This window comes from Nomascus leucogenys, chromosome X (assembly GCF_006542625.1).
Source record: "Nomascus leucogenys isolate Asia chromosome X, Asia_NLE_v1, whole genome shotgun sequence".
Taxonomy (NCBI): domain Eukaryota; kingdom Metazoa; phylum Chordata; class Mammalia; order Primates; family Hylobatidae; genus Nomascus; species Nomascus leucogenys.
The window spans coordinates 50,814,816-50,839,045 of record NC_044406.1 but is presented as its reverse complement, the minus strand read 5'-3'; the positions used below and the strand labels follow the sequence as shown (position 1 = coordinate 50,839,045).

At 45.4% G+C, this 24,230-nt stretch overlaps 2 protein-coding genes across 2 annotated transcripts; one reads left to right on the top strand and one right to left on the bottom strand.

The window, feature by feature from the left end:
- Positions 1–407: 407 nt before the first annotated feature.
- On the top strand, positions 408–971 carry MPC1L (mitochondrial pyruvate carrier 1 like). Its single transcript, XM_003271006.3, has one exon. It carries the CDS (start codon positions 408–410, stop codon positions 813–815), a length of 408 nt encoding a protein of 135 aa, XP_003271054.1. The 3' UTR covers positions 816–971.
- A 2,815-nt stretch (positions 972–3,786) lies between these two features.
- On the bottom strand, positions 3,787–24,143 carry CXHXorf38 (chromosome X CXorf38 homolog). The gene is made up of 7 exons (XM_003271007.3): positions 23,803–24,143; positions 23,505–23,639; positions 15,827–15,946; positions 13,827–13,976; positions 13,353–13,532; positions 7,481–7,640; positions 3,787–7,033 (listed from the first exon to the last, which is right to left on the bottom strand). Exons 1-6 carry the CDS (start codon positions 24,016–24,018, stop codon positions 7,482–7,484), a joined length of 960 nt encoding a protein of 319 aa, XP_003271055.1. The 5' UTR covers positions 24,019–24,143; the 3' UTR covers positions 3,787–7,033; position 7,481.
- Between the last annotated feature and the right edge of the window lie 87 nt (positions 24,144–24,230).

Here is a 24,230-nt window from a genome sequence, read left to right as displayed (position 1 = left end):
CATTGGCATGTAGTCTGGAGCACTTTACAGCGGTTACATGAAGGCGCGAGGGCAAAGCCACGGCCTTGCACCCCCGCAGAACAAGAGCACGTGCCGTCTGCAGCACTCTAACGGCATTCAGGCAAAGGCCCGCGGGTAAGGCCACCCCCTTTCGCCCCAACAGCACAGAGGCACGTGCCGTCTGGCGCACTTTACGGCAGTCAACGCGAAGGCGCCAGGGTGAAACCACGCCCTTTCATTCCGACAGAAGAGCGGCACGTGCCGTCGGCGCACTTTGTGGCAGCCACGCGAAGGCTCGAGGTCGCGAGTGTGCGCCCAGTCAGGGTCGGCTGCGGGTACTGGGCTTTGCCCTCTATTTCGTTGTGGTCTGGCTGTTGGTCCGTAGGCACGCCTACGGCTATTCCATCATGGCGAGGGTGGCGGTACTGTGGCGGAAGATGAGAGATAACTTCCAGAGCAAGGAGTTCCGGGAATACGTGAGCAGCACTCACTTCTGGGGTCCCGTGTTCAACTGGGGCCTTCCGCTGGCTGCCTTTAAAGACATGAAGGCGTCGCCGGAGATCATCAGTGGCCGCATGACGACAGCGCTTATCTTGTACTCGGCGATTTTCATGCGCTTCGCCTACCGCGTACAGCCTCGAAACCTGCTGCTGATGGCGTGCCACTGTACCAACGTGATGGCGCAGAGTGTGCAGGCCAGTCGCTACCTACTCTACTACTACGGCGGCGGCGCCGAGGCTAAAGCCCGCGAACCTCCGGCTACCGCCGACGCCGCCACCAGCCCGGGTTCCCAGCCCCCGAAACAGGCTTCTTAAGAACTGAGAGGGCCTGATCCTCATCTCTGCAGGTCACAAGCACTGAACTGTCATTCCTCCTGAAAAAAGACCAATGAAGACCTCGGTTTTGACTCTAAAACAGTGCGAATCTGACTTAAACCTGCAGTTTGATTAATAAAGAAATACAAAGTAACATTGAACTGAAGTTGAGTGTTGCCTCTTTTGTAAACTGGAAATGTTTTTTAGAAGGGGAGGGTGGATTAGCTGGTCTTTCTCTTCACAGGACCTGCAACTCAAGATAGTTTATATGGGGGAGGAAGATTTTGAATGAAAAGCACTTCACAGTATGCACTAACTCGTAGCTTTTTTTTTTTTTTTAAGCTGTCTTGGGAACATATTTTTGTTACTTGTTTTGGATGTCCAGAGCAAACAGGGTTGCTTAGTATCACATATGACTCACAACTTGGTGCAGTCACAAATCTGTACATCAAAAAAAATCTGGGGGCTCTTTCTACTGAGGGAAATGTTTCCAAGTGGGTTTTAAATGAATGTCGTGAGGTACAGTATAGCCTTAAGGAGTCCTCAAGAGAACCTAGGATCTCTTGGTGACGGAGAGCAATTATAGAATCAGCCATGGAGACAGGATAAAGAATTCTGAGGACAATTGCCATCAACCCTGGATTCTAGGTAAATAGGTAAAACGACAAAATCATTCTTTCCTCCTTTTCTTATCCTTAAAAACAGGGGAAATGGCAGTTTGCAAAACTGGTTACCTATCACTCTGTTGAATGCTAGCTAGAGCTGGGGGTGAGGGGTCAGTGGTCAACAGTGGCAGCTCGGAGTATTCCCCTAGGAATCTTGGGGGTTTCTACGGATTCTTAAACCACAGGGCCGAGAAAAGGGAAACGAGAAGGGTGGGCTGGTGGGGCAGTAGGCTAAGGCCATTACCTACATAGCAGGGGCTGCCCTCTACGATTTGACCCAAAAATTTCCCGTCCCTGCCTCTGAAGGATGCGGAAAGTTCCAGAGTGTTTACTGGTGAACCCCAAAGTAGGTGTTTAGAAGTGTTTGAACCCTGCTTTAGATAGAGGTTTCAAATGCAAAGAAATTTAAAAGCACTATCAAAGATTCTGAAGACGTCAGTTCTTGGACAAAACAGGCACATTAGTGGAATTCTAGAAGATTCCCCTTTATCTTCTCTGGCATTAAAGCAGAAGTCCTCTTTGTGGGCACTCTGTTTCATGAAATTCTGCATGTGGGGACGGGGTTGGGGGGGAGTGGGGAATAGGGGGGTGGGAAACGAACTACGGGGGTAGTGTATTAATTATCTATGGCCGTGTAATCACCCCAACACTTAGTTTAAAACAGTTATCTGATGTAATTTCTGAAGGTCAGGAATCTGGGAGTGATTTAGTGGGGGACTTCTGGCTCAGGGACTGTCAGCTGTCAGCTGGGGCTGCAGTCTCTGAAAATTTGACTGGAGCTGGAAGATCCGCTTCCAAGCTCATTCATAGTTGTTTGTAGGAGGCTTCAGTTCCTTGTCATCTGGGCCTCTCCATATAGCTGCTTGTGAAGTGGCTTCCCCCAGAGTGGTGTTCCAAGAGATAGCCCAAGATGGAAGTTCTAGCCTTTTACAGCTTCATCTTGGAAGTCACATACCATCACTTCTGCTGTGTTCACACAAAGCAACTCTGGTACACTGTGGGAGGACAATATGAGGATGGGAAGCAGGCATTGTTAGGGGCCATCCTGGATGCTGGCTACCACACGTGGTGCTAAAATAAGAATTCTCACGCCTTTCTGGTAGTCAGTAGGAAAGTAAAGCATGTAAATTTGTTGCCTACCTTCCCAAAGAGAGGTCACAAAATGCTCAGTTTACGGTTTTGTGGTCATTACTAACATGCATATATCATAGAGCATGGGTTTGAGAAGCAGAAATCTCTGGAAGATAACAGTGGGTCTTAATGTTTTAGATAATTCAGACTACAATGCAGTATTAGAAACCAGTGCTTCAAGTTATGAAATGAGTAACTTTATATCCACTTCACTAATGATTTCATGAGTAGAAATTAATATATTTTTAGGTTGTCTTACAATATGCATTTTGTAATTTGAGTCTATTTCAATAACAGGCCGTTGTCTGTTGAAGACATTTCAGAGCAGGTAGGTTTCTAATTAACCTGGTGAGGGAAAAGGAGGTAATCTCTGCTGCTAATTTCCTATTACTCTGTACTTACAATTTAGAGGTCAAAACGATTCGAGGAAATAGCCAAAAGATTGCAACACCTCCACAATAATGCAATGCTCCACTTATGGCATCTAATTCATAATATGCCCACCCAACTAAGTTAGCTGGGTTCACTTAGACCCTTTGTTGTCTAGGATATTAGTGTTTAAAGCCAAGTAAGTAATTCATACTTTAATAAAAATGAACTTTTTAAATCATTAGGGTAACAATCATTTCATAATCTTCCCAAACTCTCAAACGTAATCCTTTCTAACCTTGGCAATTTAAACTGTCTACAGATCTCCACAACTTTATAAAACCAGTAACATTTTCTGAATTGGCAGAGCTAGTTTTCCAGTTTTTGTCACCAACACACTTTAGTCATTTCCCAGAATCAGGTGTTTTACTCTGAGTTGAATACGTAGTATCTTCCTCCTTAGGTACTCTGAGCTCCCTGGTGAAGAACAGCCTAAATCCAAAGAACTGCTTTATCTTTTCAACTATAATGCTAATAACATTTTTTTTCCTCTAATTCTTTCAAAACTATGAGCCACATATTGTGTCCCAGGGAGAGGCTGAGAACAAATCATATTGCTGGATGAAGACAAGGCGCTTCAAAATGAAACAGACAGCCCTATGTAGAAAGTGATCCACTTGCTGGTCTTCCCACGACCCTGACAATTTGCAGGTGACCCTGACAATTTGCAGGTGACCCTGGAGGTGGAGCTACAAAATGGAGGAATGGAGGCTACAACATAGCCCAGGAAATGCGACACAGCCAGCTTGCAGTTTGAATTTATATTTTATTATTTTGAAATACAAAAATTTAAAAACATTTCAAAATACACCAGTACATGTCTGTTGTAAAAATTTCACCCAGGAGGATATAAAATAGAAAAGCCAAATATTCCTTCTAACTCTCCCCTCTACCTCAATTCCCTTCAGAGGTAACACAGCAAAAAAAACTGGGGAAAAGCAAACAACTTTCCACACCTCTACTATTCTAAAACACAAAGAGCATTACAGCTTGCTATGCATTTTTTTTTTTTTTTTTTTTGGTTGTTTTTTAAGAGACGGAGTCTCCTTCTGTCACCCAGGCTGGAATGCAGTGGTGTGATCTCAGCTCACTGCAACCTCCACCTCCCCAGTTCAAGCGATTCTCCTGCCTCAGCCTGCCGAGTAGCTGGGATTACAGGCATGTGCCACCATGTCCGGCTAATTTTTGTAGTTTTAGTAGAGACAGGGTTTCGCCACAATGGCCAGGTTGGTCTCAAACTCTTAACCTCAGGTGATCTGCCCTACTCAGCCTCCCAAAGTGCTGGGATTACAGGCGTGAGTCACCGCGCCCAGCTGCTATGCATTGTTTAATCTTTTGCTTTTCTAGTTAATATGTCTTAGAGATCACTGCATGACCACAGTGCAGCATTGCTTCATTCTTTCCAACAGTTGCGTAAGATCCTGTAGTATGGATGTGCTACACTTTAACAGTGCTGCTGTACACATCCTGTTGTGCACACCCTTGTGCCCAGGTGCACAGTTCTGTTAAATAGAAAGATATGAACAGGTTGATGTCTCTATATATGATGCTACATTGCCTTAAAGCCCTCTCTAGGGCTTTAAAAAGTTTTCGGAACCGTATCTTTATCAGAGCGGACAAATCCAGTAAGATGACAACTCGTATACCATCATCCATACCTTATACATCCTTGTATTTATATCTACTTCAGTGGTTGGCACATGGTGGACCCTTGATAAAAGCTTCTTGGATAGATAGGCAGAAACTAACTAGACACAGGTATAAAATGGAAGCGTTCATAACCCAAAGTTCCTAAAATTAGAAGTCAGATCTTAAATTGGTTAGTGAATCAAGATTCCATTTGATCCCACTGATCCCAAGTTTTGTACCTCACATCTAGAAGCTCGGAAATATTTCACTAAGTTTCTTCGTTTGGAAGAGTTGTGAGATGAACGAAATTTCTTTCTTTACTGTTGAAGTTTTCTCAAGGAATTTCATGAAACGAAGGGAGAAAGAAAATGTAAGACTAAAGACTAAATATTACCTGGACAGATTAAAGGAGGAAGTTACAGGCACATTTGCATTCATCCGGGCTTTACAGAGTGATATTAAGTGCATTTAAATGTAAAAATATACACCAAATAAACCCCTGCCCTCCACCCATTCTACAGATGACATCCTTGGTGGGCGGCTGGACAGGCACACATCTTCACTGGGCTTGGAATGCAGCCTTTCCTGCTGGCAGCGAGGAACATGGCAATTCTGTTCCTGAAGGTGCACAGGCAACTTGACCCAGTTAAGTACCACTGGCCTTGGAAACAAGTAGATGCGGGGAAAGGTGAAAGTGAGGCCGACTCCACGGACCACTGCCTATGATGGGGCAGTCATTGCGCAGTTTGGGAAACCAGCAGGAGGAAGTCAGGAGTGGATGACTTTAGGGGTAAAAGGTATAGAAGAAGCATGAACGAATGTGTGAATTTGTTGAAAGAAAATGATGTCTTTGAATTTCCACAAGAATGTTGCAATTTCAGTTTTAAATTTTGTAATGAAGGACCAGGCTTAGTTAATAGTATAACTAACATTTAGGCCTGTGAATACTCCCAAGCTATGAGGGGACCCTTCAGTCAAATATTCACTGAGCATGTGAGGGCCAGGCCCCGGGAGCTTACTTTTCAAAAGTGTACCATAAACCAGCTGCCAAGTGAGAAGCTCCCCTGCTCCTGCCTGACATCCCCACTTGTAATGCTGGCCTGGGTCCTGCCTGTCCACTGGTCACTCCAGTCATCATTCTCCAGCTCCCCACAGACCAGCCTGGGCCCACCTCCTTGCCCTACTGCCTTAGGCTACTCCAACCTAGTAGTAACAGTTTTTAGGGGTTTTTTTTTGAGACAGCGTCTTGTCCTGTTACCCAAGCTAGAGTGCAGTGACATGATCATAGCTCACCACACCCTTGACCACCTGGGCTCAAGGGATCCTCCCATCTCAGCCACCTGAGTAGCTGAGACTAAAGGTGTGTGCCACCATGCCCAGGTAATTTTTAAATTTTTTGTAGAGATGGGGTCTCGCCATCTTGCCCAAGTTGGTCTCAAACTCCTGGGCTCAAGTGATCCGCCCACAGCGCTGTGATTACAGGCGTGAACCACTGCACCCAGAGGCAGTAACATTTCTGTACTAATTGGAAATGACTAGAAAATCACCTTTCAGGCAATGTTTCTTCTTGCTTTCCTCTAAAAAGGAAATATTTCTTTCCTATCCCAACATTTATATCCCAGCCCAGCCTTGGACATCCTGGGTGAACAGGAATAGGACTTGCCTGCCAGTGGGTGGAGCACTCCAGGTGAGCCTCTGGCACAGGCCTGGCCAAACACAGCCTTTACTAAGTTAAGCAGCTACAGTTTAGGACCAGAAAAGAAATTCACCTTTTAAATAGCAAAAAATCCCTGGGATGGTAGGAAGTTTTATTGTTGTTTTTTGTTTTTTTGGGAGACAGAATCTCGCTCTATTGCCCAGGCTGGAGTACAGTGGCATGGTCTCAGCTCACTGCAACCTCTGCCTCCCAGGTTCAAGCGATTCTCCTGCCTCAGCCTCCCGAGTAGCTGGGATTACAGGCACATGCCACCACGCCCGGCTAATTTTTTATTTTTTTTTTTAGTAGAGACGGGGTTTTGCCATGTTGGCCAGGCTGGTCTCGAACTCCTGACCTCAGGTGATCCACCCGCCTCGGCCTCCCAAAGTGCTGGGGATTACAGGTGTGAGCCATCACGCCTGGCCTGGTAGCAAGTTTTGGCATAGAGTATCTAATATTTTTGATTGCAATAGATTATACAACCCCAAGTTTATAAATATTAAAATAGTTCCAAAGAGTTAGAGGAAAGTCCAGGACAAAACAACAAAAATTCCTTTTTGTTTGGGTACAATACTCTGGTAATTTTTTCCTTTTGCACAGAAAAGGATGTCTGAGATGGAAGCCATGCTGACTTTCACAGAACATGCCTGATTTTGTTGACGGGCAACCTAAAAGGAAAGAGAATGTTTTATTTATTTTTTTATTTGAGGGGGGAAAAAGTAAAATGCTGAAGACAGTTACTCATTTTAAGAAGTTCGCCTTACGGAAACTAGTCAATTGCTATTAATGCCATGGTAAGAGCTAGGCATCAATGGTGTCATTTTAAGGCAGAAATGCTTTTTGATTATGTTATAAAGCTGATTCATTTAATTCTAGACCAATGACTTCAGGTATATTTGGCTAAACAGGGAGTTGATGCTGAATTACTTCACAGACGTTAAGAATCATTAAGTAAAGAACACGAACCTCAGTGTCCTTTCTTTGAAACAATAAGGACAAAGGAAAACTTCAGATTAGACTGTTGTGTGTTCGTGATGGCCTCACATGAGAGAACAGACATGAAAGAGATGAGGCGATTCTGTCCTTCTTTAACACCATCATCTGCCTGAACTCACCTCAGGCCTTCCTGTCAGGTGTTTGTCTCCCAGGTTCCTGTGAATCCAGTTTTTGATGTAGACAGAGGCTGTTTAGCTTCTGCATATCTTCTGTAAGGCCATTTCTAAGATCCTCATTGTTTCTCAGAAATTCCTTCACCACTTCTAGTCGATTTGAGAGCTGCAAGAGGAAACCATGCAATGTACAGCTTAGACGATTTTACAGCAGATGTGTAATTCAAATGAAAAACCTACTAGCTTCCAGACTGGCTCCTACTCATGTGCCCAAGAGACAGAAATCTTGGCTACAGGCATCTGTCCACAGACAGGTTAAAGTTTGAAAAACAAAACAAATACTTTAAAACAAAGCATCCTCCACTCAAAAAATAAAAAAGTGACCCAGAATAACTGGTTCTGGGGGTACACAAGGGAGTATTTGCTTGTCTCCTTCCATTTTTTTGCTTTAAAACTTCCTGCCTTTACATGAAAGGGCTTCATTTTATACATACACATCCATGTATGTGTACAAATAAAATGCCCTTTTCTTTTGAATTCTGTACCTGAATTATTATATATATGGATATATACATATGCTCATATATACGTGTGTGTATATACATATACGTGTGTGTGTGTGTATATATATATATATATATATATATATATATACGTGTGTATGTGTGTGTGTGTGTATTTTTTGTTTTTTTGAGACAGTGTCTTGCTCTGTCGCCCAGGCTGGAGTGCAATGGCGTGATCTCGGCTCACTGCAACCTCTGCCTCCCGGGTTCAAGTGATTCTCATGCCTCAGCCTCCTGAGTAACTGGGATTACAGGCACGTGCCACCACGCCCAGCTAATTTTTGTTTTTAGTAGAGACGGGGTTTTGCCATGTTGGCCAGGCTGGTCTCAAACGCCTGACCTCAGGTGATTCGCCCGCCTCAGCCTCCCAAAGTGCTGGGATTACAGGTGTGAGCCACCGTGCCCAGCAATGAATGCTTTTAAATGGGGAACCCTCAACTGCAAGTTAAGTCAGGGTTATATAAATCTAATGAAGAAAAATAATGGAGCACCCTGCCCTAAGAGAGCAGTAGTTCTTAAACTACAGAGTGTACATCACTGATTCCTGTGCAGTAGGTCTGGGGTGGAACCCCAGCAAATACTCACGTTATCGTGAAGTAAGCAAATGAAAGAGCCGGATGCCAGATCATGGCTGCTGGGGATGGGAGGGAGGTGGACGGCTGTGGCCAGGACGCACAGGGAGCGGGGAGGGACAGGGAGGAGCTGCAGATGACCAGAGGGTTTCAGATTGGTCAGTAAGTAGACCGGAAATGTGCCCTTCAGGAGCTGGTTAATACATAGCTGGAAACTAGCCTAAAGCTCCTGCAAGATGCTTGGGCTTTAAATAATAAATCTGGAAACCACAGACACGTGAAATGAAGATCACACGGATGACACTGTTCACAGCATGCATTAGGAACTGTGGGCACTGCATCATTAGCTCTCAGTGACCGTGCCCAGTGCCCTAGACACACCTCAGGGTCTTCCCGAGGCTCTAATCAGATGTCCGTGATGGCACCAGCAGGGCCTGGGCACCACATGCATGCTCCCAGATGGACTTTTGCCCTCAGTGGGGTGCCCCTCCACTTGAGCGGAGACTTTCTCACACGATAACCCGGGAACGGCGGTCCTTGTGCTGCTACCTCCTGACCCCCCCTGCAGACTCTCAGGACTGATGTGCTCTGTTCCACTTAAGTTTCTTTTCTTTTGCTCAAGGTTTCAGTTCTCTTTTCCATCCCAAATTGCCTTTCTTTCCCATTATCTTCAACAGGAGTGTCCCATAGCTGACATTTCTTGGAACTTGTTTTCTCCTTTGTGAAATGCAACAAATGCATTTACTCTTGAAATGTGCTTAAGAGGTGTTATGGCTGGGGTGATTATTTTAGCTTGGGGTTGGGAGGACGAATCAAAAGGAGGCTTTAAAAAAAAGTATTAAGTACAGGGAAGGCTTTGCATGTTTATATGTAAAGGGGGAAGAGAAAGCAGAGATGGAAAAACTGAAAGTACTAGAAAAATTTGGAACGTAGAAAATTCAGACTTGGACATTGAAGCCCAGCTTTGTCACTTAACTAGCTGTGTGACTTTGGCCAAGACATTTGACCTCTCTGAGCTTACTTCTAGGTATACAAATTAAGGATGATGATAACACCACCACCCAGGATTCTTGTGAGGATCAGAAATAAGCTACTAAAAGCACTTAGCAGCATCTCTGGTCCATTCCCTCCTTCCTAACTACATTCATTTAATAAATGTCCAATTTGCTGACAGTCTACTACGTGCTGGTCTACTGTTGGAGGTAAAAGACGCTCGGCAACTTCACTCTTCCAGTCACCTAAGCCAAAACTCTTGGCCTTGATTTGATCTCTTTCTTTCTCTCACATGCCACATCTGCCCACCTTCACATCACCCCTACACTTCTACCCTCAGCCTGGCTACCACCATCTTTTACCTGGTCCACTGCAGTAGCCTCCTACCAGTCTACCTGCTTCTATCTTGGCCCCCTCCCCTCCAGTACCCCGGGGTACCCTCACCACTGCAGCCAGTGGCTCCTTTTGTCATCCCAATGGCTCACAAGGCCCAGTAGGACCTGCTTCCTTTCCCTTCACTTCTCTGACCTCTTCACCCACTATTCTTTCAAATCCTCTTCCCCTAGATACACGCATGGCTAATCCTCACCTCCTTCAAGGTACTGCTAAGTCTCACCTTCCCAAAGAGGCCACCCTAACTACCCTACTGCAACCTGACATTCGTCCCCACTCTGCCAATCCTGATCACCCTCCCTCTGCTCTACACTGGATTTCTCCTTCTACTGCCCCACATTATTATCTTATTATGTTTACTGTTTAGTATCTGTCTCCCACTCTGGAGATATTTGTCTGTTTCATTCACTGATGCATACCAAGCTTCTAGAACTGTGCCTGGCACACAGTAGGTACTCAATAAAAATTTCTAGAATATAATGAATGAAGAGCCATCTTCTATCCTTTCCCCAATGGCCTTGAGTACACACTGTCATAGTCCCTTATCCCTAAGCTTCCCCGCAGGTCTCTGTGAAGGTGGCTCCCTCACCAGGATTTAAGAAATCAGTCATGATTTTAAAGTCTGTGAAAATTATTTTCAAGTTTTTTAGCCACTAACTGTGCTCAATGTTCTTTAGTTTGATTTTTTTTAACTCCCAGATCCTAACAGAGCAATGAGGGCTGGCAGGACTATGTGAAGGGCACTTAGGTGGCAGCCGAATTCTGGGGCAGATGAGCCCATGGCCGACACAAACTCCACATGTGTTACAAGGGGGCCGAGCAGCTGCTACTCCCATTTGGCTCCGAAGCAGAAAAAAAGCTCACAATCACAGCAATGCATGCACAGTGTATTTTAATGTGAGCCCACTTTTTCTAATGTTCTATACCTTTAAGGTTCACCAAACGAATAGAAAATCGTGGAGATGGTGAGCTCTCTGTGGCACTCCATGATGTGTTTGCAGGAGCTGTCACACTGAATTACCACCATCAATCATTTTTCTCAACTTAGCTTTCTAACCCTACCCCTACTTTTTTTGGTTGGTTGAAGAGATGGGGTCTCCCTACATTGCCCAGGCTGGTCCCAAACTCCTGGCTCAAGTGATCCTTTCACCTTGGTCTCTGAAAGTGCTGGGATTACAGGCAAGAGCCACCGCACTTCACCTTTACCCCTACTGTTTTAACAAAAACAAGAAACAGGTCTTGATAACATTTATAACAAAAGCCCTGGGGTCATAATACAATCACTGTATTTCCTGATCCTGGGATGCACATTTTTTCCTATTGTAACGTCTCAAATGAGAATGCATCTTACCATTGATAGTGTCTTGTAATAAACTGGCAGCATTATTTTTTCTTTCTTAGAAGTAACTGAAATAATGGTATGTTTTACAATTGACAGCATTTTAGATTCATTGAAATCTGGTCTTAACAAATCCTCTGACTTTGGCAACTAACCCTAAAGAAGATGGATAATCATATAGGGTACTGAAGTTTCAGAAGACGTCAAATTTCATATATGTAGAAACCTGACCTCCAACTTTTTTGAGATTAACATGCCAATCAATCCTCACATTTTGATCAACTGAAATATTATGAGAAATGCCATGGTCTGCTGAAGAGAAAGCATGAAAAATGAGAATTTATCAACTCCACCTAGAGACTCCACCCAGAAGACAAGCCAACTAATCCCTATTTCCTTTCTGTAAAACAGAGATAATGGGGGTTCAAAACGTACAGCTGCCAGCTCCTCAGTATGTAAGATCTGCAGCACAGCAGGTGGGAAGCCACAGGATCAGAAGGGGGAGACCTGCGGGCCAGCCCTCAGCCCCAGTGCAAGCTCCTTGGTGCCTTTGCCTCACATGCAAAGCAGGGGATATAAGATGACTGCCAGGTTCCCTTCCAGCTCTCAACTGACACAAAACCCTGGCTCTAGCTTCTGAAAACAGCAGCAGAAAGAAAACTGGGGCTCTAATGGCATTATAAAATAAAGACAGAGGAACTCAAACACATGGATTTAGAAAAGAGAAGATAAACATTCTAATACATCATTTTAAATACCTATGGTGTACCACGGTGGGCACACCCATGGTACCAGGGGTACCAAGTCCTTGTGCTAAAGGGGCTCACCACACTGAATAAAGCACCTGGATCAAAGCTGGAATGGTTAATACAGGTATAGTTATCTGCAAGGAGCACAGCTCCGTGAATTTGCATTTAATAAACTCTCCCTATGTTTAATGAGGTAACCAGCAAAACTACTTTCCTTGGACAAGGAGGAATGGAGAGGTGAAATGATTTTTCCAATATCTCCTGGTGATCTAGAAGTCTAATCCAGCCGGTGCTGGAATATTTCTGAACCTTACTGGAATATAATTCTAGTACTGTTAATTTCTTTTATACCTTGCATGTAACAAAGGAGATTTGTTCCTCCTGTACTTGGGAGTTTAGACCATCATTAGCCTGCAGGTCCTAAACTGGAAACACTGATGATCCCTTAAACACTCCCCTCCCTACCTTCTCCACCCTTTTCCAGCCCCATGCCATGCTCCAAGTAATCTCTCTGGCCAAGATCCATCAGTTCTGCTCAGGTGCTGCCTCCAGAATCCAGTTCTTCCACAGCCCCTAGTTTCTGTTCTCTCACCTTCACACGACTGCAAGAGCCTTCTGGGTAATTGCTAGCCACTCATCCAACCTCCAACTACCACAAGAGTTAACTTTCTAAAAGCTGCATCTGATCCTATCACCCTTTCTTGACTGCTTTTTGGGAATGAAGCCCAAACCCCGTGGCATGGCCTAGAAAACCTTTTGGCATGTGGCTCCAGCCCACTTTACCATCCACAAACCTGGCCATAGCTCGTGTGCTCACCTGTTCTTGCCCAGGCTCAGACTACCCTTTCCTGCTTTTGCAAGTACTGTGCCCTGTGCCAAGAAGAATCTTTTTCTCTTGCCAATTTGTCAGACTCTTACTTGATTCTGTGAGCCACAGCTCAACAGCATCTTCTTGGCAAAATCTTTTTTGGCAATCCACCTGACCAGCAGAGAACGTCTGGAGCATTTTTTTCAGAATTCTATTGTAGCCTTTATCACATTTTTCCACTTTGTGGCACAGATTAGGCATTCAAATGTTTGCTGATGTGAAAGTGAAAATATTTGTTAAGAGATAATATTAATCTGTGCCAAAAGCATATTCACACTTCTGGAAATTATTTGACTTATAAATCAAAAACACAATTAATTATTTGTTAAGATGAGCTACTCTTCCTCCCCAGAATCTCTGTGTTGTTTACTCACACAGAGCCTATAACACTTTTCTTTTACCTCTTCAGGCAACACCTCTTGTTCTTCTGCTTGAAGATATATCTCTTGAAGTTTCTCCTTTAGTAACTGCATTTCTATTTCATTGACTTGGCTCTCACTCAGGTAAGTTCCCATTTCACATTCACACCCATCTCGCTGATCTTCCTCGGGGATGTGAACAGCCCAGTCAGACGTCAACAGCTGAGGGATTGCCACACAAATATATGAACTGATTTCATGAAAAGGGCATTCTACTGAATTACTCAAATAATTTATAATTAAACATAATGAACTGGATCCATATTAATAGTGCACTGTGACCACAGAAAAGCTTCTCAGCACAGCATGATTGCAGATTTCATATCAGCATTCTTTCCCCTGCTTACATTCTAACATTTAGGTTAAATCTAATAAACTTCAAATTCTAAATGTGTGGCTGCTGTTGTTTTCTCTCTCTTAATTCTGTATGCCAGAACTATTAAAGATGATTTTTACCTGTTCTATTCTGGAGTATACTGCCACAATCTCTGGGATGCTCTTGAATTCATTCAGAAAATTTTGGATCTTCATCTGAAAATCTCGAAGCCACGTAGAAGATACTTTCATCTCTGAAGAGTGCATGATCTCATTACGACATTTAATTACCTGCAGAAAGACAAAAAGATAAAAGGCTTCAAAATCAAACAACGGGGTAAACTGAGATCTTTCACCCCAAAGAAAAAATCATAGAGAGGCTTTGTTAATTACAAAATCAACAAGAGCAGTCTTCAGATGAGAAGGGCTGGAACTTTCTTGGGATCATGGGCATAATTGGGCATGTACCTGTATCAGAGTGGAGGACACTTCAGCCCTCCAGCCCTACAAGTCGGAGCCATATTTAGTTTCATCCTGTCTAGAGGGCAGACACCAAGAAGTGAAGTTCTCCTTTTGCCTTCAAGGGTCAGGCAGGTAGCCTGAGGGAAGCTGGCCATGTGTAATGGTAAGGAGTCATCTCCCTACTAAAAGACTGGTTCGGGGCAAACGGGAGAGCAGAGGCCCTATCTGAAGGGGCAGCCTCTACTTAACACATGGCTTGCTGCCATGGGAGTTATATGAGCCCTGTGCTCCCAGATCTTCTGATTTTTCATGAGAAACTGGAAATTTAATTTTTATGACAACTAATTTGAAATTTTAAAAAATCATGCAGGACAAATAAGACATGACAATAAGCCAGATTATGGCCACAGGATTCTAGGAATAAAAAGATGGCTCCTGGGCAACAGTTCAGCCTTTTCTCCCGCCTTGAGTCTCTGGAGCAGATTTTCAATCAATCCAGAAATTCCTAACATAACCTGTAGGTACCTGTCGGTGCCGTTGAGGCTTGAGGGGATGTTCAATCCCCAGCCACATGAATAATACATTAGTCAGGGTAAGAAATACAAATAAGCCTACAACTATCCTTAGGCCTTGAAGTTTTGTGGCCAGCTGGGTATGACACATTCCCCCCAAAATCCCCTAACTTAAAATAACCTGCCAAAGAGCAAGCGCATCGGCTTTTGGTATACCCAAAGGATGAAGCAGACAATACAAAAGTCTTTTAAATACTGTTGGAGCACCAGGAAGCTGGGTCCAGGGAGTTTCCTGATGTGGAAAGCATGATGAAAAGAAAATCAACTTTGGCCTCTAACTTTAGAAAAATGGTCGTCTAATCATGTATTAATATATAATTCATATAGAGTCTTCCACAGTTTGGTTAAAAGATATCAAAGGGGTCAACTACTATGATAGTTCTTTGTTTCTGCCGATATCATAAAGGAGTCTCAATCCTGGTAGTTGCTGGTATGCAGACAAAACATACGTGCACTTTCTCTATCTATTATAACTAATCCAGGTATAGCTATATACTCTTTCCAATGACCTTCAGGGTAATAAATGTATGGGTTGTTCTCTGGGGAACTAGAGAAAAATCTAAATTTCCCAGAGGAAATCTAACAAGCACAGTGATCTATTCTGACACTGTTATCCATCAGTGTTCATATTTTCTTCAGTTCCATATCATTTGGTCTTGCAGCTGCTTAGCCAATGAGATTCAGAAGGGTAGGATTCAAATGCTGGCACACAACAGGCAGAATAATGCAATGTTCTGTATTTTTTTTTAATAAGGAAAATTGCTTTGGTTCTGTTTATGGCAGAACAGGGAAGAGACTTTTAGGTTCATCTACTTCAGTGGCAAACGGCACAATGAGTTGTTAGGAAACTAATTCAGGAGAACTACTCTTGATTGCATTTGCACTGGAGTTCTTGGACATCACAGAAGACATGATATGAGCCACACTAGCTTACTTAGCGATGCCAACTTCGAACCCAAGTCTAACTTTCTTTGTACACCGTTCCAGGGAGCTACTACATGCTATACCTGCATGGTTGGCTTAGCATCACAGGTGTATTGCATGACTGGCTCTCACAGCACAGACCCAACTGACTCAGGGTATGCTTTTGAATCTGACAGCTCTTACCTCTGTGACTTTCTTTCGATCAACCACGAAGTGATCGCAGGAGTTGATGAGACTTAAAAGAGCAACCGCATCACATTCCTCAGGTCCTCGTTTGTCTGCTAGTCCTCGGGGCATGAAGGCCTATAGCAAGGGAGGGAGGAGGGGGACCTGAGCCTCTTCCAACTCTAGGAGATGGAAAGGCAATGGTTACTTGTCTATTTTCCAAATGATGACTGAAGTTCTCTTATGCACTGAGGTTTCAACTTAGAGCCTCATGAGCCCAAAATGCAAGTAGGGAAACAGTGTCACAGCTAAACCTTGGCCAAGGGCAATAACTGAAGGGCTGTACTATCCCTGCTATTAGATACATATGATATAACAGGTTTTCCATTCTGTCTTAATGGCATATAAACAGAAAGCATAAGTAGAAGGCATCTTTTTTCTTTTCCTTACTGAAATTTCGGTGGTTGAGTTGTTAAATAAAAATATTTAAAAATAAAATAAAAGTGGACACTTTCTAAACGACTCGAGGAAGTTCGGTATGGAAGTATTACATTAAGAGTCTGGGCTTTGGAGTGCAAACTGGGTTCAAATGCCAGCTCTGCCATTTGCCAGCTGTGACTTTGGTCAAGTTACCCTCAGATTCCTTATCAGTAAATGGGGGACAACTGTCCTTATCTACTTCAAAGGATATTGTGAGAATGAAATAAAAGAATTCAGGTATAGCACTAGCACAGTGCTGGGCACGTGCTAGTAACCAGGACATCAATGCTGGCAATTATTATGTAGATGGTGCAAGGCGAGTAGGACCCACATAGGAGTTACGGATGGAATCTGGGGATGGGAGATACTAGATATACCAGAAGAGCCTCAAGCTAGCAGGATCTTGCCTTTAGTAGGAATTTTATGGCACGGACCCCCAAAATAGTGTTATGGGAAAGCTTGGGCGTATTTCTTTCCTGAAATATTTCTCAACTTATATCAGGACGCAACAACTTTACTAGGCTAAGAATCACAAGGGTACACTCCTGCCAAGGGACTAGAACAAAAAGTTACTCGCAATAAGAACTCCAAATAGGCTGGGTACGGTGGCTCATTCCTGTAATCCCAGCACTTCGGGAGGCAAAAGCAGAAGGATCGCTTGAGCCCAGGAGTTTAAGGCCAGCCTGGGCAACAAAGCAAGACTCCCATCTCTATTTAAAAAAAAAATTAGCCATGCATGGTGGTGTGTGCTATAGTCCCAGGTACTCAAGAGGCTGAGGCAGGAGGACTGCTTGAGCCCAGGAGTTCAAGGTTGCAGTAAGCTCTGATTATACCACTGCACTCCAGCCTGGATAAGAGATCAAGACCCTGTTTCAAAATAAAAACAAAATCAAAAAACAACAAAAAAACCTCTTTTATTTAAGAGACCTGTTCCACTGAAAACACATCTCAATAGGCAAGCAACTACAATGCCTCCTACAGGGCTGCTCATGAAAGCATTCTGAATAGGCTGGGGTAAGTGCTCACATATGCCAAGGAGAGTCAGGGCTACACTCCTGATGGTGATGAAATCATACACCTGAGCCCCACATAATTCAGAATTTTGTAAACCCTGGCTGGCCCCTATCAACAGGTACAATAGCCAGTACCATCACTATCTTTCTGTGCCTTAACAGCCACAGACATGCCGACCCTCTGAAAGAAGTCTATTTTGGGCCGAGCGCACACCTATAATCCCAGCACTTTGGGAGGCCAAGGCGGGCAGATCACCTGAGGTCAGGAGTTCAAGACCAGCCTGGCCAACACGGTGAAACCCCATCTCTACTAAAAATACAAAAACCAGCCAGGCATGGTGGCACGCGCCTGTAATCCCAGCTACTTGGGAAGCTAAGGCAGGAGAATCACTTGAACCCAGGAGGCAGAGGTTGCAGTGAGCCAAGATTGCTCCACTACTCTCCAGCCTAGGCAACAGAGTGAGACTCTGTCTCAAAAAAAAAAAAAGTCTATTATGGATGCTACAAAGGTTAACAAAGAAGCTAACTAACTTATCACAGGCAAACTAATGCCATGAAACTGAAGAAAAGAAGCTCTGAAAAATACAAAAAAAATTAGTCAGGCGTAGTCGCACACGCCTGTAGTACCAGCTACTTCGGAGGCTGAAATGGGAAGATCACTTGAGCCCAGGAGGTGGAGGTTGCAGTGAATCAAGATTATGTAACTGCACTCAAGCCTGGGCGACAGTGCAAGACCCTGTCTCAAAAAGGAAAAAAAAAGAAACTGCTGAATTCAGCTGTTGCTGGGAAGAAAATGCAAAGTTACTGGGGTCTTAGTCACCTCCAAATCAGGTGTAGTAGTTTTTCTTTTCCATTATAAGGTAGGTCCTGTCTGGCATTTCCTCACCAATATAAGCCAATCTCTTCCATGTTAAAGTTTTTGTTTTGTTTTGTTTTGTTTTTGGGAGACAGGGTCTTGCTCTGTTGCCCAGACTGGAATACAGTGGCACAATCACAGATCACTGCAGCCTCAAACTCCCAGGCTGAAATGATCCTCCCAACTCAGCCTCCCAAGTACCTAGGAGGATTACAGGCATGCACCACCATGTTTAGCTAATTTTTTGCAGACATGGGGTTTCGCCATGTTGCCCAGGTTGGTCTTAAACTCCTGGAGTCAAGTGATCCGCCTGCTTCGGCCTCCCAAAGTGCTGGGATTACAGGCGTGAGCCACCACGCCTGTCCTTGCTAAAATTTTATTTTAGTAATTATTCCCTTTCTTCAGAACTGGAAGCCAACAGGGAGGCTCTGCTGCATCCTTACAGTGAAAGCAGTGTCTTAAAATTGTATTGCATACCACTGTGTTCCACATGCCAAATGCACAGCAGTGAGAAACATGTTATTGCCTCTCTCTATCCTCCACCGTCTCTTCGCTGAGTAGGAGATGGGGCTGGAAAATAAACAGAGGCCCAATCGTGCAGGGCCTTATTGGCTCTGGAAAGGTGTGGGGTTTATTCTAAGGCCATCGGGAAGCCATCCAAGGGTTTTAGGCAAGGGTTATAGAACGATCTAATTCCCATTTGAAGACTGCACATGCTGCTGTGTGAAGGACCGACCACAGATGCTCAGAGCAGCAGAGGCCTGGTAGGAGAGGGTGAGAGTTGTGATGTGGAGATGGAAAAGAGGATTCCAAAAGTATTTTGCAGGTACAAACAAGGAGAGAGGGGGTACTGAGAGGGAAAGAGATGAAACAAGAGTGACTCTAGAAAGTTGGTAATGGGGAATGGGCATAGGGTTGGGGGCAAAGACAAACTGTTCTACTTTAGAACTAAATAAAATGTGCTCCATAGGCGATGGAGTGGAGGGGGCAAGTAAGCAGTTGGATGTGTGCATCTAGAACTCAGAAGAGAGGGCAGGGCTAGAGCCACCAATTTGGGATCCAGTTAGCATTTAACTCCACAGGCCTGGACAATGTCATCAGAGAAGAAGGGAACAGAAGAGGCCCGGCCCTGAGTCCCAAGGAAGGCCAAAAGACATTCAGAAGGAGGCTGAGCAGGAAGAGCCAGGGAGATGGGAGGAAAGCCAAGAGGGTTTCAAGAGCAGCCAGTAATGCCAAATGGCTCTGGGAGGTAAGAGAGACGAGGTCACAGATGCAGTGGAGTGGCAGGGGCAGAAGCCAAGGCGGAGTTGGTTGAAGAGGAAGTGGGAGCAGAGGAGAAGAGAATAGGCATGAAACCTCTTTTTTGAGATGCTCTGCTGGATATGTGCATGGGAGGCAGATAGAGAAATGGGGAGATAGCAAGAGAGAATGGATCAAGGGACATTTTTCTTTTTCTCTTTTTTTTTCTGAGACAGGGTCTTACTCTGTTGCCCAGGCTGGAGTACAGTGGTGCCACCACAGTTCACTGCAGCCTTGACCTCCTGGGCTCAAGCAATCCACCCATCTCAACCTCCCAAGTAGCTGGGATTACAGGCACACACCACCATAGCTGGCTAATTTTTTTTGTATTTTTGGTAGAGACGGGGTTTCACCATGCTGGCCAGGGTGGTCTTGAACTCCTGACCTCAAGTGATCCACTCGCCTTGGCCTCCCAAAGTGCTGGGATTATAGGCGTGAACCACCGCGCCCAGCCACACCTGGCTAATTTTTGTATTTTTTTGTGGAGACAGTTATGGGGTTTCGCCATGTTGCCCAGGCTGGTCTCGAACTCCTGAGCTCAAGCAATCTTCTCACCTCTGCCTCCCAAAGTGCTGTGATAACAGGCATGAGCCACCACATCCAGCCTCTTAAAATCTTATTTTCCAATTATTTATTCAAGCGTTTTTAAAAAAACAGCTTTCTTGAGATATAATTCCCCCATCTACACATTATAATTCCGTGGTTTCCAGCATATTTAAAGAGGTGTGCAATCATCACTACGGTCAATTTTAGAACATTTTCATTGCCTCAAAAAGAAACCCCATACCCATTAGCTATCATCCCTCATTCCCCAAAGCCCCGGCAACCACTAATCTACTTCTGCTTCTGTAGATTTGCCTATTCTGGACATTTCTTTTCTTTTCTTTTTTTGAGATGGAGTTTCCCTCTTGTTGCCCAGGCTGGAGTGCAATAGCACAATCTCGGCTCACCGCAACCTCCACTTCCCAGGTTCAAGCGATTCTCCTGCCTCAGCCTCCCGAGTAGCTGGGATTACAGGCATGCGCCACCACGCCTAATTTTTTGTATTTTTAGTAGAGGCGGGGTTTCTCCTTGTTGGTCAGGCTGGTCTTGAACTCCTGACCTCACGTGATCCGCCTGCCTTGGCCTCCCAAAGTGCTGGGATTACAGGCATGAGCCACTGTGCCCGGCCTGGACATTTCTTATAAATGGAGTCTAAATGGAATCTATATAAAATGGACATTTCATATAAATGTAATATGTGACTAGCTTCTTTCACTCAGCATACTGTTTTCAAGATTTATCCACATTGTAACTTGTAACAGTACTTAATTCCTTTGTTACATTGTTACAGCAAAACAATATTCCATTGTACAGAGATACTGCATTTTAAAAATTCCATTCATCAGCTGATGGGTATTTGGGTTGTTTCTACCTTTTGGCTATAGTGAATGGAGTTGCTATGAACATCTGTGTACATTTTTTTGTATGGATGTATGTTTTCATTTCTCTTGGGAATATACCTAGGAGGGGAATTGCTGGGTCATGTGGTAACTGTTTAATTCTTTCTTTTAAAAAAATTTAAATAAACCATGGCTATAGTAAAGCCTTTTCTATGGAGATGGGAATGAGCTGCAAGAGAGAAAGAGTGGACAACTGAAGCCTCAAAGGCCTTGAGCAAGAGAAAAGGGATAAGATCCAACACACGAGTGGAGGTATGAGGCAATAAGAGAGACACCCTTCCTCCTCTGTAGCAGAAGAAAATAGATGGTGCACATGGAGATTAGTTGGTGTTGGCAAAAAGAAGAGGAAGTATAGTCGGCCCTCCATATCCACAGGTTCCACATTCATAGAATCACCAACTGTGGATGAAAAATTCTCAGAAAAATAATACAACAGTAAAAAGTAATAGAAATTTTTTAAAAATATAGCATAACAACTATTTACATAGCACTTACATTCTATCAGGTATTATAAGTAATCTAGAGATGATTTAAAGTATATAGGAGAACGTATGTAAGTAACATGCAAATACCACATACATCATTTTATATGAGGGACTTGAGCATCTGTGGATTTTGGTATCCTTGGGGGTCCTGGAAGCAACACCCCATGGATAAGGAGAGACAACTATATATGTCCAGGGGCCTCCATCAATTCCGTGAAGCACGAGCAAGGGCGGAGGAATGGGAGCAGGGATTTGCCAGGGAAAAGCAGTAGTCTCCAGAAACAGAAGCCTAGAGAGAGATGTGGCCAGACCACTGGGGCTCATGATCAAGAATGAAAGTGAAACCAGTCAGTTCCCTTGTGAGATTCTTTCCCACTAATCAGAAGCAGAAAATGTTGTCATCAGGACTGGAGTTGGGCCAGGCAAGTTTAGAGAAAGGAGAAAAAAAAAAGGTGAGATAACAGCAAGGGACCGATTATAATGATGAGCCATGGAATCTGGGCTAGCTGAGGTGACAAAGGCAGGCAGGAGGGCAGAGGGTGCTGGGTATTCAGGAAGCAGTGGAAGCCTCAAAGGGGTGGAAGTAGTATGGGGCACAGGGTTGGGGGCAGGGGTGTGTGAATAAGTGTGCCAAAGGCCAGCAGGATGTTAGACACTGAGATTTTCTGTGCCAAAGTCCAGGGTGTGGGCATGCAAGCCGGAGGCTGAGGGGGAGTGGAGCAGAGGATGCTAGAATCAGGAGCCCAGAAACTGAGAGGATGGGGTTTGGACTAGAAGGTCTGTAGGTGACAGCAACCAAGAGGAGCAAAGAGTGGTATAAGGAGGTAGTATAGGCTACAAGAGGATTCCAATGGTGTGAAAGCAGCAATGGAGACCAAACAGATGAGGGACAGGCATTGTAAAGGGCAGAGTTTTCTTTCTTTCTGTTTTTTTTTTTTTTCTCTTTTCTAGGTAAAAGTAGAAGTCAGCAACTCTATGGCTGCAGTGGAAAAAAATGGGGAAGAAGGTGTAGGTGTGGTGGGTTTACCGGCTCGTGATACCCAAAAGTCTGGGGACCCCTGATACAGTTCAATTTTTTAAGACAGGGTCTTGCTCTGTCACCCAGGCTGGAATGCAGTGGTGTGATCACGGCTCATTGCAGCCTCGACTTCCCGGGCTCCAGTGATCCTCTCACCTCAGCCTCCTGAGTAGCTAGGACTACAGGCACGCACCACCACACCCAGCTAATTTTTGTATTTTTTGTAGAAACGGGGTTTTGTCATGTTATCCAGGGTGGTCTTGAACTCCTGAGCTCAAGCCCTCCTCCCACCTTGGCCTCCCAAAGTGCTGGGATTACAGGCGTGAGCCACCACGCCCGGCCCCAATCCCTTTCATTTTTGAGATTGGGGAGCACAAGCTGGCCCAGTGTCACACCACAGCAGCTGAGCCAGGACCCAGATCACCTGCTTCTCAGGCACTGCTCCTTTCCAGTGCCCACCCTGTGCCTGCTGATAACTACTGGCATGTAGACTGACTGCTAAAGTCAATTTGTGTTAGGAAGCCACTTCTGGCTGTCCCTCTCCGTCCCTTACTGGGCAAAAAAATTTCCTACTCAATCCACTTAGTGACATTGCCAAGATCTGAAGACAGATCCGGCTGCCTTCCCCATTCCCAGCTCCCCAAAGTGCCTTTAACCGGGTACTTAAGGTGCTATTTTAGCCCTAACTTCCCTTGGCTTACTCTGTCATCCTTATGGCATCCTATAGCCAAAAAAGAGCTGATGAGCTGTTCAGCGAGCCTTACCCTCAAACAGGCCACACAAGAGCCTCCCTCCCTCCCTGCCTGTGCTCATGATGCTCGCTCTACATCTTGCCCCAGCATCTCTTGTAGAAATCTTTCCTATAACTTTCCAAGCAGGGGTAACAAACTCAAATGCCCTCAGGAAGCAGACGGGTAGATGAAAGCTTCTACTTCACTAAGCTGGGTTGGGTCCCCCATACCACCCCTGAACCGCCTAGACCCTTGATCAATCTCTCTCTCTGCATCTGTTTATGAGGCCCCGGCGTCCACAAGACCAGATAGCCACCCCGAGTGCTGGGTTACCCGCCGCCTCCTCCTTCCGTCCCCGCCTCAGGCGCTTACCTTGGCCACCTCCCAGGCGTCCACGGGCCAGCGGCCCGGCCGGCAGTTTCCCCAGTGCACATCTCCATTTCTGTTGACGTGATGTCTCAAAATCTCCCGTTTCCATTCAGCGCACACCTGACATTGAGGCTGAAACTACAGGGGGCGGCGGTGAGGAGGGGCCCAGGAGGGAGGGACGTCGCGGTTGGCCCCGCCTCGCGGAGGGAACAGGACACTTGCGCTCTGGGTCTGGGACAGGAACGTGGATGAGGAGGGGTGGGGTGGGGGCGGTGGTCAAGGCCCCAAGCCAGGTGCTCACCTGGCGGGCGCGCGGGCTGCACCGTGAGCCGCCACGGCAGACGGCGCGGGGCCCCAGGCCGGGGGCTGCGGCGAGTAGGCCGCGGTGGAAGGAGAGCACCTCGCGGCCGACGAAACCCTGCAAGCAGCTACGCAGCAGTAACAGGCAGTGGCCCGCCTTCACCCAGTTCTTGTACTCGGCGCAGTTGAGGCGCGCCGCTAGCTCCGACAGCATCATGTCTCCCCCTTGGACCCAGGTTGCGGGGCGTGGCGGACGGCAGTGCGCAGGCGCGGAGCCTGGGAGTTACCCGAGGCAGTGGCGCCTGCGCCGGCGGCAGCGACGCCTGCGCCAGCGCGGCGCGGAGTCACCGATCCCGGGGCGGGGCGTCTTGACTTCCGGGGCACGTCGGCTCCACCCCACTTGGGTGACGTGTGACGTATAAGAACTTT

Coding starts and splice junctions, on each gene's coding strand:
- CXHXorf38 (XM_003271007.3), bottom strand. CDS start 24,018: ATGATGCTGTCGGAGCTAGCGGCGCGCCTCAACTGCGCCGAGTACAAG. Junction 13,533..13,826: donor TATACTCCAGAATAGAACAG/GTAAAAATCATC, acceptor GCAATCCCTCAG/CTGTTGACGTCTGACTGGGC. Junction 7,641..13,352: donor AAGAGGTGTTGCCTGAAGAG/GTAAAAGAAAAG, acceptor TTCCTCTTGCAG/CTCTCAAATCGACTAGAAGT.
- MPC1L (XM_003271006.3), top strand. CDS start 408: ATGGCGAGGGTGGCGGTACTGTGGCGGAAGATGAGAGATAACTTCCAG.